This window comes from Scylla paramamosain, chromosome 6 (assembly GCF_035594125.1).
Source record: "Scylla paramamosain isolate STU-SP2022 chromosome 6, ASM3559412v1, whole genome shotgun sequence".
Taxonomy (NCBI): Eukaryota; Metazoa; Arthropoda; class Malacostraca; order Decapoda; family Portunidae; genus Scylla; species Scylla paramamosain.
The window spans coordinates 3,982,501-4,001,090 of NC_087156.1; the positions used below are offsets into that span (position 1 = coordinate 3,982,501).

Genomic DNA, 18,590 nt, shown 5'->3' on the forward strand with positions numbered 1-18,590 from the left:
ATAATTTATTTTTACCTGTCAGAATATGTTTATAGGTAATGTTTTACATAATGCTTATCATGATGAATTTAATGTATAAATGTATAGTATATCTTGATATTAGAGTATGTTTGAGTAGATGTGTTTCGGTTAAAATGTTTATTTATATTGTATTGGAATCGATAAATTAAGTCTTTTATTAAACTCAACCTGTTAAAGGGCTTTGGTTCAACAGGTTGTGACTGGTTGTAAATATTATTTATTTGTTGCTTGTTAGATGTCAACCTATAGGCAGTAAACTTACACACACACACACACACACACACACACACACACACACACACACACACTCAGGAACTATTTTTTCCGTCCTGGATCATCAAAGAGGCTTAGATAATACGAGGAGAAACGTTGGGAGTTGGATGACATCATGTGGGATACCCTCACTGTTTTTATTTTTTCTGATCAAAGTAGGAAAGTGTTGGCTGCGAGAGTGCATACTGACAGTAGTAGTGCTCTCAGTTTTCAACATACATGCTTGATTGCTGCGGAAAATGAATCACACACGTTCTAACTTTTACTGTAGGAAAAATCTGCTAAAATATCCTGCATTTCATTTGAAGGCACCATTACAGGATTATTTCATCCCTGCTACAATTCAGGACATTTTTGCAGTTGGCACCCTGAGTAATGGTTATGTTCTGTTCCCTTATTGCGTGGCTTCTCCATACACATCAAGGGGAGCGAGTTTGATGTGCGTAGCCAGCAGGTTTCTCGGGAAGTTATGAGTCACGACCAGCTAGCTTCCAGTGCCTGTGCTCTCTGTAAACATCCTCAGCGCTGGGAGTTTTCTAAGAGAGAGAGAGAGAGAGAGAGAGAGAGAGAGAGAGAGAGAGAGAGAGAGAGAGAGAGAGAGAGAGAGAAGAGTTATCTAACAATATAATGCATGCTACTATTAGAATTACAAGATGACGTCATGGGGGGAATTCTATGACAGTCGGGAAGAAAATGCGTGGGAATGAAAGGTAAACAGTTTGTGGATGAGTCAGTCCGTCGCTTCCCGGAATGTGTGCGGCCTCAGGTAATCACCGGGTCCTGTTAGATGCCGCGCGTTACACCACTCAGCTTTTGGCAGGGTATGCAAAACAGCCTTCAGTGGAATTTGTATTACGTATCATGTATACTTGTAGCGTTACACATCTAGATACACATATATACATGGATGAAAATTGAAGATGTATGTGTATATGTTTATTTTTGTATGCTAACACATACATATTATTATATAAATAAACATATACAGTATGTATCCAAAGGATGGCGATGGCATAGAGTAACTGTTTGTCAGTGAAAAACTGTATTCTGTTTAATCTCCGGCAAAGTAGGAAGAAAATTACTCTCTCTCTCTCTCTCTCTCTCTCTCTCTCTCTCTCTCTCTCTCTCTCTCTCTCTCTCTCTCTCTCTCTCTCTCTCTCTCTCTCATTGTGTCAATACGTTTCGTCTCAGTATCTAAAATATATTGTCTTGCATCTGAACTTTTTTTTTGTATAATCCTTTTGCGACATGACAGTAATCAGGCAAGAAAATAATTATTTATTTGAAATAGTCTTGGAAGACGGAGAAAATGAAATTAGGAGTTAGTAGGTATACATATAGGAGCAAAACTTTATTGACTCAGCATATAGTAAAGAATATATAAGTGATGAATTAAATGAAGTCCGGCATCTACAGGATGATAAGAGGGAAAGCACCTTACACCAAGGTTATCATTTCTGGCCATGGTGGTCAACAGGCGCAGAATAATAACATGACGGTAACAGTGAAGGCGTACCTGGAAAGAATGTGGTATTCTATGCAGGTACTGAGATTAGAATAGCGAGATGATAGCGACAGTGAAGTGACCTTGGAAAAAAAAGATAAAAGAATTAAAAAAAAATTAAATAAATAAATATAAAAAAAAAAAGAGGTATATCAGTTGTATGGTGGACACCCTTAGGGCTTTAAGGAAATCCCGATATGAATGTCTGCCTCAGCAAAAGAAAGAAAAAAAGGAAAAGGGAAGTAGGAAACAAAATCCATAGGATCGAGTCATCAAAAGCGATAAATTCTGCGACAGGAAGTTGCTTAAAGACATTAAATGAAAAAAAAAAAAAAAATGTTGCCAGCAATCTTATACAGAACAAATGTTATTGATGAGGTAAGCAAGGATAGACCAGACTTACTTCTTCATTTACTGCAACGTTTCATCTTCACAGAGGGCATCATCAGGCATTGCTTTCTGTGAAGGTGAAACGTTGCAGTAAATGAAGATTGAAGAGGGAAGTCTGGTGAATCCCTGCTTACCTCATCTGTAACTCGGAGCCTGTTCTACTTTCAACAAATGTTATTGATATGAACAGGACGGAGATAGAGGGAGTGTAAAGATAGATATTAAGAGCAACAGGACACACGGACAGCAGCACTGAGAAGACTAACAGGGAATAACAGGTGATGAAAGACTCGAAAAAGACAAGATGGATGAATGAGATGGTGAAGGATTCATAACATGAAGGAGATGAAGTGATGAACGAGGAGAAAAACAAGAGAATAAATTAATGTGGTTCAGGAGACTAATTGAAAGAGGTGAGTGAGAGCAGCAAACTGAAGTAAAGGTATATGCAGGGAATGGAGGAAAGAAACGGGGTCAAGACAAAATTTACGACAACAGACAGCATCGGCAATCTTGTGCAGATGTAGGGCCATGAAGATATACAATGTGAAATGTGTGACTGCGGCATGTAAATATTTCATGCTGTGGGGCCAAGCATTCACTGAAATCAGAAAAGTGTAAAGTTACAGCAGTCATATGAGGAGAGAGAAAATATAGTTGGATTTTTTTTTGATAACACAAATGTTGAAGAAATTAATGAGGAAATAATCAATAAATTTTGAAATATAAAAGAAAAAGGGAAAGAAGGCATCAAGATAAATAATAAAATACAGATAAGCATTACAGAAACAAGAAGGGCTAACAATGAGGTAATGGACTGCCCTCTAAAATGCGCTCACCAAAGATTTCCCACTACACAAGGCGGCGGGCGTGTATTCAAATGGTATCAACGGAGGAGGAGACACGTCAACTTTACAAGTACTTATATGAAGAAATAGAGCTATGCACGAAGAATTTGTTAGCTATATTTGTAACTTTTATGCTGTAAAGTACTGTTTGTATGCTAGTAGCAGGTTAAATGTCGCATACGTTTCATGGTAGAACGAATAAAGTAACGTCAGATGTGAAGCCACTCGCACGTCGCTGGTCTGGGCGTGCTTACGATTGTTATTTTTAGTTTTACTGTCACTTCGTATTTGTCTACAATTGGGTAACTATAAAGCAGATCCCGCCACTACGTACGGCTACGTGGCTACAGCTGTTGGTAGGTACTTGGCTATATAATTATACAGTGATAAAACCCTATGCATAATAAACGGATGCAATTGGTTACTATGGGCTGAGGTGAATTATTATAGACAGTGGTGATGTACACATATCTTACCAATTTGGTTATGGTAGAGCAATTAATTGTGTTGTGAGAGGTTAGGGATGAAGAGCGAATAGTAGTTCAGTTTGGTAAATAAGGTTAGATAGTACCAGGTTAGGGAATTTGAGGGTGATGAGGGATATACTTTCATTACTTTGGTTAGGTAAGGGTTTGGTAAATTAGATTCAAATAAATAATAACAGGGGAGGTTACAAGACTTGACCTAGTTAAAGCGGGATGCACTTAATTCAAAAAAAAAAAAATATCAGTTGGTATAATATAAGTTGGGTTGATTATTTGATTTACTTGATTGAAGTTCAGAGGTCTTGCCGCTCAGCCAACGATGGTCCAGCGCTCCTGCTGTAATCACATCTCTGTTTCAGAGGTGTAGTTGGTCCGGTAATGACTTGGATGCCGCTCTGCACAGTGAGGTGTAGCCGGATAAAGGGAGCTTGTTGGGTATATTTCTTCATAGCTTGTCCAGCTGAGCATTAAATTTCTCGTTGGAGCAGCCTGTTATGGTGCGAATGTGTGTGGCCAGATAATTTTAAAATCTGGTCACTTTCAATGCTGGCGGCAAGTAGTGTCCTGACTCTCCCTGGTGCCTGTGTGGGGAGTGCCCTTCTGCACATTCTGCCCATTCTGTGTTATCATGGCTTTCTATTTTTGAGCCAGAGGCTGAGGGTCTGGTGCTGTTTTCCCAGGACCTTCTAGAATCTAGATGCATATAATCCAGTACTTCTCCTTTCGCCTCTGGTAGGTTTACATACTCAGTTTTGAAGGCGGTCCCATTAGTTTAGGCCCTTCACTTCCCAGATTTGTGCTGTGAAAAACCTTCGAACAGACTCCAACAAGGCCTGGATATCAGTAGCTTTGTGCGGGGACCCTAGCTGGCTGCAGTAGTCCAGGAAGTGGTTGCACCAGGGCTTGTCACAGTATCACCTTGCAGATAACCTCCTTTGTCTGAAAAGTGCGCAGATCCACCCACCAACTTTTCTTGTTTTCTTGAAGAACTCCAGTGTGTGGTTGTGGAAGGTGTCGTCCTCACTGAGGTGGATGCCCAGACATTTCATATGGTGAGATGCTGTAGTGGCTCCGTTGTTGCTGCGCTGGTGTAGAGTGATGTGGTCCCCATGGTACCACGTATATTTGCATACCGAAATAACTCAAACTTCTGGTGTTGAATACCATGATTTGTTGTTGCTGGCCCAGGCATAGACTGTTTACGTAGGTCAACCTGAAGCTTTTCAACGTCCTCCACTGAGCTGATGGTTTTGCCGATGTTTGAATCGTCAGTAAATGAGGCCAGCATTGCGTTCTGGACTTCGTTGTCAATTTTCCCCATCAGCACAAGGAAGAGTAGTGAACCCGGTACCGAGCCCTGGGGGACTCCAATGGCGACCTTACATGCCTGTAATGTTTTGCCGTTTGTTGCCGCTGTCTGGATCCCGGTTTGTGGAAAAGCTGCGGATCCATGCTCCCAGCTTTCCCTTGATTCCTAGACTTCGCAGTTTATGAAATAGGATTCCATGATCTATTTTATCAAAAGTTTTTGCGAAGTAGGAACAGTATCCACGTTGTGATCCTCAGCCAGCTCGTGTAGCAGGTTGTCGTTTTGTTGGAGTTGGGAAAGGTATTGCCTCGCCTTGCAGAAGCCATGTTGGCCGGGATTTAGTAGGTTGTGCTGTTCCAGGTGAGTATACTCGTATATCGTCTCTCTCTCTCTCTCTCTCTCTCTCTCTCTCTCTCTCTCTCTCTCTCTCTCTCTCTCTCTCTCTCTCTCTCTCTCTCTCTCTTTATATATATATATATATATATATATATATATATATATATATATATATATATATATATATATATTATATGGGAGGTAAGGGGCGCTGGTGTATAAAAATGGTTGCACTACAGTATAGTCACCTGCTTCCCATATCTCCGCTACATGAATCTCACGTGCACTGATAGACATTCTCTTTAATACCTAGAAATGAAAGAGGTCTCAAAACTGCCAGTCATTCCCTTGTTTGTTTCCCACGCACTAAACTTATTGGGGGGGAGGATGGAGTGTGTGAGGGATGGCTTGTAAGGGACAGGGAGTGGAGGGTGTGGGGGATGACTTGTAAGAGACACAGGGGGTGGAGGGTGCGGGTGATGGCTTGTAAGGGACAGGGGATGGAGGGTGGGGGGTGATGGCTTGCGAGAGATATATTTGAAGTTCTATGTAATGTTCTCTTCTCCACAACGAAATGCTTCAATATCAGATGGGTGCTTTGCTCACTGCATTATTCAGTGAGAGCTGTAAGCAAGCAAACTGTGAATATGCAACATGGACACGTGGTGTAGAAGTCTAACACTACCAAATCATTAGTATTTTCTTTCAGTGTGACAAAGCAGTCCTTATAGAACTCTCATTCTCTATTTTCTGGTATTAATTTTATTATTATTATTCATTTATTTATTTATTTATTATTATTATTTTTTTTTTTTTAGGGAGTTTGTCCCCCACCCTGCTTAGTTTGTGTGTTTGTTCAGGAACGGTGCCAGAGTCAATGGAGTAGCCCTAGAAAGGTATACATCCAAATTTTAACGATTCAGATAAACGTGTGCCAACTGGAATCACCGTAGGAAAAAATAAAAATAAAATATAAAGACATGTTTTATTGATGCTAAATGATAGTCAGGTAGAAAAATAAGTATTTCTTACTACTACTAGCAAGTTTTTTGTAATAAAGAGAAATTGAAAATCTGACTTTGAATCCAATGAATTTAAAAAAATAAATAATGTGATTTGCTGGTATAAAAAAAAAATGAAATAAAAAGAAAAAATTGTTACCAAACTAAACTGGTATGATGGTGGATGCCATATTCTGCCTGCCAAACCTTTGCTGCAAAGCAATCATGGTGCCTGGAATGAATCAAAAAGGGTGATTTTAAACGTGTGCCAATTGGAATCACTGTAGGAAAAAATAAAAATAAAATATAAAGACATATTCTATTGATTCTAAATGGTACTGTGGTACAAAATAAGTATTCTGGACTACTATTAGCTGTTTTATAATAAAATTTAAAAAATCTGACTGACTTACCAGTTATTCTTGGCATTGTAAGCACAGGACATCTGAATGGTTGGGATACACGGGCTTCTCACATTGGGAGCAGACTGTCCTTGTCTGTCTTGCTGTTTTCCAAGGGCAGAAACTGCACCTCCTTTTGTTGTGGGGACCTGATGCAGCTGCGCGAACCATAGACGTATCATGGGTGATGGTGAGGCAAGATCTTATGGATGAGGTGACTGACAATTTCATGCCCCCCTGACAAAGCCTCACCTCAGCCCATGGCCTCACCAGTTCCCCGGCCAGTGTATGCATAAAAGTGCGTCTCACTTTGATCCCTTGTAGCTGTCTATACATAATGAAAGCACTAATGACAGCAATATTTAGAATTCCATCAAATAGACAGACTAGCCACCGTTAAGTTTTGCGGCTGCATGAGTATCTGGCACACATATTATCCAGTACATCTACTCCACCTTTTGTTTTGTCATAGTAGTGAATAATCTGTGGTTTGTCCTTATCTCCAATCTCAGGAGCGTTGTGTCTTGAAGGTAACAAAAAAGAGCAACCTTGTTTTTCTTTGGCTTGTATGACACCATGGTGAGGTTCTCTTTGAAAAGGAGGATCTTGTGCTCAGGGGGCGTTTTAGCTTGGTGTTTACCATTGCTGAAGGGACATACCCCTTTCGTCGTAGCATTCTTACGAGTCGTTCCTCTTTTGTCTTGTTCATCTGAAAGGGACTTAGAAGTGAACCAGTTGTCCACAGTGACGTTTCTGCCACTGTCCAGATAATGTTCCATAAGTTTCATGTTGTAATATTCACCAAGTTTTCCATCGGGTACTTTTTCATGTCTGTGCTTCCCCAAATCAACAATGGCATTTAGCATATAACTATTTTCCGCATAACATGCCATTATGAGCTTCAAACCATATTTCCTAGGCTTGTTGCCAATGTAGAATCTAAACTTGCATTTTCTTCCTCGAAACCCTAACAGTTGTTCATCCACTGTTATATCTGCTCCAGGGACGTAACTTTATCTGCATTTGATAACAAAATGTTCAAAGAGCTCCCTAATATTGGTCATCTCATCAGTCTTCTTTCGTTCATCTCGTGTGCTTTGGTCATCAAACACTAAGGATTCCAAGAGGAATTTGAATCTCCTTTCACAAGCTCCAGCGCGGTATAAAGGTGCCCCATGCTGTGGATCAAACATTTCTGTTGTCAATTTATTATCATGTTTAGCCCCAGGTTGTATAAGTATGCCCATGAGGGCCATTATTTCTTCAGGGCATGTGTGTGATACTGATTGAATGTTATTATTGGCATATTTTGGTGCACGTACATCTATTCTCTGGTTTGTGTATGTCACCATGTCTCGCACCATATCATCATCCACAAAAAGTGAGAAAAAATCTTTGGCGGATACAGCATTTCGTGACTTGGCTGTCACTCCTTTTGCGTATGGGATGACTGGTCGTGTGGCTTTGGATCTCTTTGGAAGAGGTGTGTGGAACCATATAGTTTTGTCAGATGTAAGACATTGGCTACGAGATAACATGAATCGTTTCTCAGCACGATCAACGCTCGATGTGGATACACCTGTTGGATCCTGAGAGGGTGATGATGGTCCCGCTGATGCGTCCTGGGAAGGTGTGGATCCGACCGCTGTGTCCTGGGAGGGTGGTTCTGGTGATAAGGCCTGAGAGGACGTACGAACCGCTACACTTGCATCCGAGCTAAATGAATCATCCCAAGACTTAGGTATAAATGCTGGATCAGAATCATCACTGGATGAGTCAGTGAAAACAAAACATGTTCTCTTGGGCTTTGGGGTGGATGCGTAGAGACGTCGCTTGACAGGAAGGCCTGATGTTGATGGTACTCCCTCATCAGTAGCTTGACTTTCCTTATTAGGTGTTATAATAGCACATACACCACCACCAGGCAAAGCCCTGCACTCTATGAGTGTCTCTGATGGTGCAGAGGAGCCACGAGATGGAGGGGAAGAGGGACATTCCCATAGACGCTCGCTGAGGGGTTCCTGTCATCAGTGACTGATTCCAGTGTGATGTCTGGTGACCGAGACATCACACTGGAATTCAGTATCTGACATGTGTCATCCTCAGAAATTGGTTTCGTTCGTTTTGAGGCCATGACTCAAACCTACAAAAAAGAAAAAAAAACAATAAATAAAATAAGTAAATAAATAAATAAATAAAAATAAATAAGATAAATAAATAAATAAGATAAATAAATAAATAAGATAAATAAATAAATAAGATAAATAAATAAAAAAACGTAGATAATGTATAAAATTAGCTTTAGTATATGCGTCATGTTTACTGTTCAACAAATTTTACTTAAAGTAACACTCAGAAAATTTAAGACAGCAAAAGATATGGCAACATTCCTTCATACTTTTTTTTTCACCAAAAAATGATTTAGGTATACCTTTGCCAATTGGATACACAATTACTTTCCATAGTCAGAAATCTATGGGGAGCACTGCCGCACACCCTTTCCCTACGAGCGCATGTGTTACATTGTGCGTATAACCAACAAAAGTTGTCAAATATCCATTTATGTGGGAACACTGCCCGCAAAAATATAAAATGCGCAAGTGTGCGATTCCATTTGGCACAGGAATACTCATCTAGGGGTAGGAAGAGTGGGTGGGCAAGGCTATCTTGACATTTGATGGGTAGCTTTGTTGGGATGATGTCTGGACCGGCTGAAGAGCTTGGTTTTATAAGATTACTTTTATGAAACTGACAAGTCCTGTTGGAACACCAAATATTCACTTCTATAAATAGCATAAACTTCAAGTAGCGAGAGGTGTAAGTTGCTGCGGTCTCTGTGAGAGACGCATCACCAGTATTTTCCCCGGCAGCAGGACATCTTGACTTTTGGTCTGTCTTTCAGTGTCAAGGGACAGACCTCCGATTCGGGATGCCTCGGAGAACTGAAGAAGATGCTTTATGCCAGCCACAGGAAACAGTAGAAATTAAGGCAGGTATTTGGTTAGATCAATATGAAGTAATTAACCTATTAATATTGGGCGGCCGCTCCCCATCCGTTCTTTAGTACACCGGTGTCATGTCTAGTGGAAGACGGGCAGAACATGACCTTCTTCTTTTAAGTTACTAAATTAATCTAAATGTATTCACTCGTAAAAATCATGCGCTTCCCTCTGCTATTTTGATGGCAGGGAAAGCCATTCATTGGCTGACAGATACGTGGGCGGTGATTGGCCAGCTGGTAGTTCCTCTAGAAAGCGGTCTAAAATAATTGGGACTCTGTCAGTGGTTCATGGAAGAAGTTACTTGTAAGCAATAGTAAGAAGTTATTTGTAATCTTAACGCGCAGAAGGTTGCCTTCAACTCGTTTAGAGTATTCTGGGCTGTGTGGTGGGCATTGTACAGTCTTTAGTTGTGCGGCTATGTAATGTGTTTTGGTCACTCCTTTTTCCTGCATGTCACGCCGTTCACATAGGTAGTTCTTATACAGGGCAAATAATTTGAATAGGTTTAGTTTTTGTTTTCATGTAACTTGAGGGTACTTTTTATATGCGGGCTTACCAAATGAATAAAGTTGACGGTGTTATGGATCTGTGTATGGGAGGTAACGTACCAAACATGTGCAATACCAATATTGCTATGCAACAATTTAATTTGCAGTGAAGCACTTTTGTTTTACTGCTTCATTGCTTTAGGGGTGTTTCACTGGGTCAAGGAACCAACATACATCCCCTCTGGTAATACTCTCGATTTGATACTTTCTTTAGAGGAGCTGAAACTGACAAATTAACAGTCAGCCTGCCCTGGGAAGCATCAGCATTGCTAATTCATTACTTTTGTGAAATTTATGCTCAACTCTAGCTCACCAAGAATTGTCGCACTTGCACCAAGAATTTCATTTCTAATTAATGTAAATAAATGTTTTGATGCACTTGGGTATCAATGCAGTTTTGCATAAAGACATTTTGATGCCTGTGTGAAAGTGCTAAGGTAGGTTTGGCAATTACTAACTTCTCAGTGTGTGGAAATACACATTCATTAATACTTGAATTAACAGTTTTCAGGATTGCTTGTACAAGATAGAGAAACTTTCTTCATTAGCCAGATCATAGGAAGTGAGAAAGATGATTTTTACAGTAGAAATAAAAAAAAAAAAAATTATAGCGTGAATGATTATTAACTAACTGAAGACGCTTAGAAACAGTGTGACTCATTTCTAGGATAAGTGTATAGTTAATAATGTAGAAAATGATATAGCTTAAAAGTTGTTAAAAAATTCCTTCGGTAAAATAATCATGATTATAAAAATAATATTTATTATGGCTGGAATTTTTTTTCAGTGACAGAATGGAGTCTATAGTAGACAGCAGTTTCAGTGGGGCTGAGAATTCCCCAGATGTAATTCAAAATAGTCCTCATATTGTTGATGTGGCAGACACTCCAAAGTCCCACAAGAGTCGAGTGTTTTCCCACCGACAACCACATCTTTACAGGTATGTATTAACTGTATTCTGGTTGGAAATACATTATAACCTCGAATTCCTGGACCTGTTTTGAATTTACTGGACTTTTTATCATAGTCATTTTTTTCATTCCTTGAGATAACTGCAGACAAGTGTGATCCAACATGTATTTATGTCTGTTGTAGCTATTCCATCCCATTTGTTCCATCCAAGACAGCTGCTGGTGTCACAATAGTCACTGGACTATTGTACAACTCTACACTGCCAAATAGCAAACGTTGTGGTTCTTGCTTTATGATATTGGCTTTGTTTTTGCAATAAGGTTCGGAAACCAAGTGAAAAGTTTAGTGTGATGTATGATTATATTAATGTTGTGGCTATTCCATTCCATATGTTCCTTGAAAAGCTGCTAGGGGGTGGCATAGTCACTGGATACGTCACTCCACCAGGTTCAAAACAGTGCTTCTTGTTGTGTGATAAGGACTTTATTTTTGCAACTTTATTATGCCAGGATGGCACCAACATCCTCCAAATAGGACAAGGAAGTGTCTAATTACACAAGATAACCTGTTTATGTATTTGCTGCCCAGAAACTTCAATTGATTAAGAAACTTGATTTAGGGAAGATGGTGGTGCAGTTGTGTGAAGACTAGAGGGTAGAGAGACACACTGTATTTGATACTAGAAAAGCCAAAGAAAAAACTAGTTATGCTATGAAGTTTTCTGTTTTTGGTGGAAAGGTTAATGGAAAGAAAACTTGTAAAAAGCTCGAAAGTGTTAAGATAGATGTTGCAGTTTGCAAACGTGCAGCAGTGTGCCTGTGGTGTTTCAGTGCGTGGTGTTGACCTAGTGGCTGCAGCACTCTTTGAATTGTTGTTTATATTCTATTGAGCAACAGAAAGAGTGTGGTGAAGGTCCAGGATGGCTAGTGAATATTGGTGATTGCAAGACTAAGTTGGATAAATGTCTGGGAGTGGGTAATGCTACTTGACTTTGCAATTCCAGGACTTAAGTAACTCTCAGACAGGTGCTCTCCTTATTGATCAAGGAATTCGAGGGTTGAATAGATATATATGATTCTCATTTAGAGGAAGGTTTCATTGTATATTCAGTATATTCAATTCAATTTGTTGCACAAGACTTGCTACTTTCTTTTGCCCCTTTTCAGTCCACCTCTATGATATAAGAGTTAAACATTATTCTCAATTATTTATCTTTTTTTCTGGTAAACTCTGGAACTCCCTGCCAGTTTCTGTATTTCCCTCTTCGTGTATGACTTAAAGTCTTTCAAGAGGGAGGTTTCAAGATGCCTAACCTCCATTTATGGTTGATCCTTTTAACCTTTCATTTGGGACTGCCACTCTCACTGTTTTTTGTTGTCCTTAGCCAGTGGCATTCTTACTTAATAAAAATATTGTTAAAAATCTCATTCTTCTACTAAGGAAGAAATATGTTACTTAAATGGATTCAAGAAAGTTTTCTTTCTTTTTTTCAGCAACAAAGAAACTCTTGTCACAGTAATGGATTCAGATGAGGATAATCCAGATGTGGGAAAAAATGGTAAAGTCTTGGACTCACAGCTAAGGGAAGTCTACATTGACTCATCAGATTCTGTAATTAGTGCATCAGATGATGATGATGATGATGATGCAAAGCCCATGCATTATCTTCCCAAAAAACCTCCAGTCTCTCAGCACACTCCAGGTGTTTCTTCTCATTTCCTACCCAGTAGTGGTATGATCAGGAATGAAGATGGAAAAGTGGTGTCAAGTACTCCAACATATGAATCCCAGGCTAATCCTGAGATGTGGAATAACACCAGTCAAATTATCCCAACAGATGATAATCTTGACAGTCCCAGGTCATCATTTATCCAAAGAAATCCAAGGAATATTGTAGATGTTGGTTCAGATTCAAGTCCTGATATAACAAAAGATCACAGGGACACCTTTAGAGATTGGAGAGATTCTCAGAATGTTCAGAGAACAAAGAAAAATGCCCAAAGCCTGATGAAATCTGACACTGAGAGTGATGATGACAGTGATGAGGATATTGCAGCTTTACCCAGAAGAACTAGGAAGGCTATCATTACTAGTGATAGTGAAGATGAAAATGATTCTCCCATCAGGAAGGAAAGAGATAAGGCAGCCTGTTTCTCCCCAAACACTGAGGAAGAGGATTTTGAACTACCAGACCTCTCTGGTCGTACCATCCATGATAGAGAAAAAAATGGGACAGGGAATCTTTCCATGGACAGTGTGAAGGCTCTGACGAACCAAGAAAAATATAGTCACAAGTACAAGATAAAGAAAAGTCCATCTTCTACATCTGACAGAGAGGTTTCAAGTCACAGTCTCAGTAATCAGTCTGGAAGCCTTCTGGAGGCATCAGGGTCTTCTGTGGGCAATACCAGTGGACGTAATCTTTCGTCTTTCAATTTGGCTGACATGACTGCTGCAGAAATAAAGCAAAAACTACAGGAGAAAAAAGTTTGTAATTGTTTAGTTTTATTAGTTTGTTATATTTCATTGTATGAAAATAAGAAAGTGCCTTTGGTATGAGGTACTTATTTAAAGTATTTCAGTTTCCTGTTCAGCAGTAAAATAGTTTTTGCCTGTTGGTTACTCTAAACTTTATATAATAATTGATACTTCCTACAGCGTCTTCTGCCTCGTGTGGACACATCACTTCTGCCAGATGGAGGAGCAAGAATCCGAAACCAAATACAAGAGCTGGAGGCAGCCTTGGCTAACTTAAGTGTGGAGAATACACAGGTATAGTAGCTAGAATCTTAAGTTTCCTGAAGGATTGCATGAAATGTCTTCACAAGTTTGATTTGGTTTGTGTGAAGGATTTTGTACAAAAATTAATCTATGTATACAAGTAGTATTGTATATGCAAGTTGGATAAGGTGTAATGAGTACTTGCACTCAAAGAGCAGAACATCACCAAAGGATGATTGGTTAGGATAACTCCCACATGTCCAATCATTGAAAATGTAAAAAATAATTTCTCTCTCTCTCTCTCTCTCTCTCTCTCTCTCTCTCTCTCTCTCTCTCTCTCTCTCTCTCTCTCTCTCTCTCTCTCTCTCTCTCTCTCTCTCTCTCTCTCTCTCTCTCTCTCTCTCTCTCTCTCTCTCTCTCTCTCTCTCTCTCTCTCTCTCTCTCTCTCTCTCTCTCTCTCTCTCTCTCTCTCTCTCTCTCTCTCTCTCTCTCTCTCTCTCTCTCTCTCTCTCTCTCTCTCTCTCTCTCTCTCTCTGTGTGTGTGTGTGTGTGTGTGTGTGTGCTGCATTGTTGCATCACATCACCCTGGAGGGTGGACGTCCAGATAATAAAATTGATGTGTGTCCAGTTTATGTTTGAATATAGATGAGTCTAGTTACTTAGTTTCCAGATATTGGAGGGATTACTCTACAGTAATTATTGCATAGGCCGAATTTACAGTAATTATTGCATAGGCCGACTTACAACCAGATCGATATCCAACCAGTTGGTTGTGATCGATTGCAGTCATAAATTGATGACCTGTATATACAGTGTGTGTGTGTGTGTGTGTGTGTATGCTTATGCATTCATCCATTTATGCATGTGTAAGTGTGTATTGGCACTCACTCAGGTGCTTTATCTTGGCTACCCCTGGTATATAGATTTATCTATCTATCTATCTATATATATATATATATATATCTATCTATCTATATATATATATATATATATATATATATATATATATATATATATATATATATATATATATATATATATATATATATATATATATATATATATCTGGTATATAGATTTATGTCACTGATTCACATTATTATTAAGAAAATGTATGTGCACTGTTATAAATCTTATTTAATTAATTTACATCTTATTTATTTCAGATTGAAAGCAGTCTGAATTCTTCTGCCAACATTAGTGGATCATCTGGTAGTAGTGATATCTCAGCTTGCAGTACTGCAAGTAAAGAAATATCTACAGTGTCCCCAGATATTTCACAGAGAGTTATGTCTTCAGACATTACATCATTAGAAGAAAAACTGAGGAAAAAGAAGGTATGTACTGTATTGCAATCAAGGATTTCATGATTTTGTTTGATAATATCTGGTAAAACATCACATAAGTTAATCTTGTATAAGGTATACAGCACTAGGATAATAGGACATACTTTTGCATGCACTAATCTTTCATGTGATATTACTGTACAGAGATAAGATTATGGTACTTTCTCGAATTTTGAGCCTGCTTTCTTCCAAAGGCACATTGCTAAACTTGAGGATCATGAAATTCGTAATTTTGAAAACAGTGAAAAAAAGCTTATTTATTCAGGCCACTTGGCCTAAAACTATGAGTGTGTATTTTGTTCTCACATTTGGTGTGACACAGTGGAATGGTGCTGCTACATCAAGAACTGTACAAGTTACTTTGTCCCCATATTTAGCATGATGCTGTTCTGCTGTATCTAGAACTGTGTGAATGTGTATTTTGTCCTTGCATTTGTTGTGATGTAGTGGTGTGGAGGTGCAATGTTGCCTCAGTAGTGAGATACTTCTCACTTGTTTGTGTGTGATTTTGCAATATGCTTGTGCCATTGCTGTGTAATGTGATATCTCCCTTTCTTTCACCTCTCTTGCAGGCAAGCCAGCTTGACTAGTGTTGTGGCAAACAAGTGATTTATTCACATGAATAATCTGTATGTTCAGCTATGTGAGCTGTATGCAAAAATACATATACAATGCATAGCACCTACATGTTTATTTTCATTGTGATGCCAGTGGTAGTGGAAGACGTGACCCACAACTGACAAAAGCACGAAACTTGAGAAAACGTGTATGAAAGTTGGGATGATGAAAATTTAAGACTCAGTGCAAAACTTGAGGATTGTGAAACTTGGATAGAGTGAAACTCAGGAGGATACTGTAGTTTGTCCTTTTCTGTTTTAATTATATTTCAATTAGGAATGATGGAATGGGATTTAGCTGTGACACTTATGCTGATGATAGGCTTCACTGTGACCTCCTTAATATAAGATGTTCCTAGATAGGATGAAATGTCAGATATATAGATGAATTTGATAAAAGACATGGTATGGATAAGGATTTTTGAAAGCTATGGAAGTATATTTAATGAAAGGATGGAGAAATGACTAAAAGTTCTCTTGTCTGGCTTCCTACACATAAAAATGTTTAATGTATTAAGTTTCCAAGGACTAGGAATAATTTACAGTTGCTTTCAAGTGTGTCTGATATTGTGTACAAATTCTAGATAATGATTGTAAACTAAATGTAAACAAAAATTTGATGATGTTAAAAGTTAATGGTTGATTTCAGTAACTCATATAAAGTAAGAGTTTGGTGTCCAAAGAATGAGAAATTAGGCTGAGTGGAGGAAAATGGGAGGTATGTTAACTTAAGTATGTTGGTTTCATCTTATGCAAGTATGGAAGATGAGATGAAGCTGTATAGGAGAGGAAAGTGGCTGGATCTCTATAGCATATGATGAAAGAAAGTTTGGTCAGCATGGAGGTTAAAGGGAACTGTATAAAGATGTATTCATACCAAAGATCACGTAGACAAGTGAGATTTTAGTGTGAAATGGGAGACAAAAGATATGTATATAAGTTGTTTTAGGGGGAAATTGTTTAGAATTTTTAATGATTAAAAGATTTTTTATATTTAATATATTGCTATTTTTTTGGAATTTATAATGGAAGACTCTCTACAGATGGATTACCAGTTCAGCAATTCGAAACTCCTTCCTGATGGAAAAGAAAAATACTATGCAGAGATTCGCCAGTTAGAGAAAGAAATTGCTAAGAAGAAAGGTGTTGGTATGTACAGGTAAGATATGTGTATTGGTTCTTTTTTTCTTTCTTGTGTTGCATTGTATAAATATGTTGTCAAGGGTATAGATATTTTCTTTGAAGTATGATGATTTGATGAAGTAATGGATTTGTAATTAAACCCCTAAATGATAGAATGCTTCAGAGTTAGGAATGTGTTTCTTGAAGGTCATAATCACTAATGTTAAATCAGATGATACATGAATAGTAAATTTTTATTCTTATTTCAACTATTCATTTCATCTGGCTTAATTTTCATATTTCTTAAGATAGCTTATTTCACATATAAGTTTTCATGGGTCATTTTATTAGGTAACTGTCTAGTTTCATTAGTTTTCTATGCAACCCTCTACTAGTTGAGAAAAAAAAATGTATTCCTAATGTCCAAGTACAGGGGCCATATAAAAACACCTTTGAGAGGAAAAAGTTACTCTTAAGCTAAATATTACTTCTAAAGTTCCTCCTAACTCATGAAAGAACTTCAGAGTTGTGACTTTACTCTTAGAATTGCTTTCAAAGTGGATGCAGGAAAAAAGTATCTCAGAGGTACTTTTGCCTGAATTTAGAATGAGGATTGCTTTCTCACTCAAGGTAGAATGGTGTTGGAAGAGTGTCGGCTTAGGAAGAATTTTTGTGTTTGTTGTGATACGTTGAATGAATACGTTTACTACTGGCCGTTCAGAGAAAGAATCTCAGTGAGACCTCTGTGTTAGGTTGGCAGCCCTGCTCCCCACTGGCCCACAGTTTGATTGAAACAACCTCCCTTTTGTATGTTGCCTTGCATCTTCCATTGTCATGTGGGAAGCAGGATAGGGAGGAGGTGGGTGTTTTCTTTCCTTCCTCCTTCCCCACTTACCCACCTGGGCCTTAATTGTGACAAACTTTTCATCTAGAGATTTGAACATCTGATTAAATAAAGTGTTAGTGTTCTGAACACTTATGTTGATATTAATGCTATTGAAGACTAAAAGGAATGTGAATTTGAGGTGTTGGAACTGTAAACCAAGCATGATTCGAAGAATAGTAAACAGTATATCCAAATATTATTATCGTTAATCAACTGTGACTCTTCTGCGACTCTATTGTGACCATGTCTTGGTGTGTAAAGGAGAAGTTCAGCCTTCCTTCCTGTGTTACTATGCCACTGTTAAGCAAAAGTCCTAAGCAAAAACATGACCATGCTGCTTTTGCTCAAAACTATAACACATGGCCACTTCACAAGATCATATCCATCCTGTGGTCTGACGAGATCACGTTTGCTGTGACTGCTATAACAGCAACGTGTGAGAAGTCTCCGTATCTGTGGCCAGTTTGACACTAAACGCCCTGAAAATGTGATGGTATGGGGAGCTTTTACTTACTATGTAGTTAATAAATTGTATTCCTAGAAAAAGGACAGTCTATGAAGAGCATATGTGGGAACTAACTTTTTGTTGAACATGACCTTGACACAACCTGAAAATCAGGTCATGCAACTGACTTGTGCCTTCATCTGTGACCCTAACTATATATGTAAACATTATTAAAGCATATAGGTATGAAGATTTTTTAAGATATATCTATTATGACAGGTATTTACCTCAAGTTCCTGAGAATAAGCAGCTGGGTGGCTCTGATAAACCTGCTCCACTGGTTGAAGATTCCAAACTGGAAGAAACAAAGAAGAAATTGCGGGAGCTCCAGGTTTGACAATATTTCCCACCTTAGTTATTAAA

The 18,590-nt window shown here is 38.6% G+C and overlaps 2 protein-coding genes across 6 annotated transcripts in view; one reads left to right on the plus strand and one right to left on the minus strand.

The window, feature by feature from the left end:
* Positions 1-6,139: 6,139 nt before the first annotated feature.
* LOC135101690 (uncharacterized) lies at positions 6,140-9,031 on the minus strand. Its single transcript, XM_064006014.1, has 3 exons — positions 9,000-9,031; positions 6,581-8,578; positions 6,140-6,399 (listed from the first exon to the last, which is right to left on the minus strand). Exons 1-2 carry the CDS (start codon positions 9,029-9,031, stop codon positions 7,582-7,584), a joined length of 1,029 nt encoding a protein of 342 aa, XP_063862084.1. The 3' UTR covers positions 6,140-6,399; positions 6,581-7,581.
* Positions 9,032-9,397: 366 nt separating this feature from the next.
* LOC135101231 (transcription termination factor 2-like) overlaps positions 9,398-18,590 on the plus strand; it is a 53,107-nt gene continuing 43,914 nt past the window's right edge. For 2 of the 5 annotated variants that reach the window (XM_064004871.1, XM_064004869.1), the window contains exons 1-7: positions 9,800-9,883; positions 10,906-11,058; positions 12,524-13,517; positions 13,689-13,802; positions 14,918-15,088; positions 16,758-16,873; positions 18,447-18,558. In XM_064004871.1, the coding sequence (XP_063860941.1) occupies positions 9,858-9,883; positions 10,906-11,058; positions 12,524-13,517; positions 13,689-13,802; positions 14,918-15,088; positions 16,758-16,873; positions 18,447-18,558 (1,686 nt within the window). In that variant the 5' untranslated portion in view covers positions 9,800-9,857. Of the gene's footprint in view, positions 9,558-9,792; positions 9,884-10,905; positions 11,059-12,523; positions 13,518-13,688; positions 13,803-14,917; positions 15,089-16,757; positions 16,874-18,446; positions 18,559-18,590 lie in introns of those variants that run through there. The other 3 variants (XM_064004868.1, XM_064004870.1, XM_064004867.1) reach the window with 3 other exon arrangements.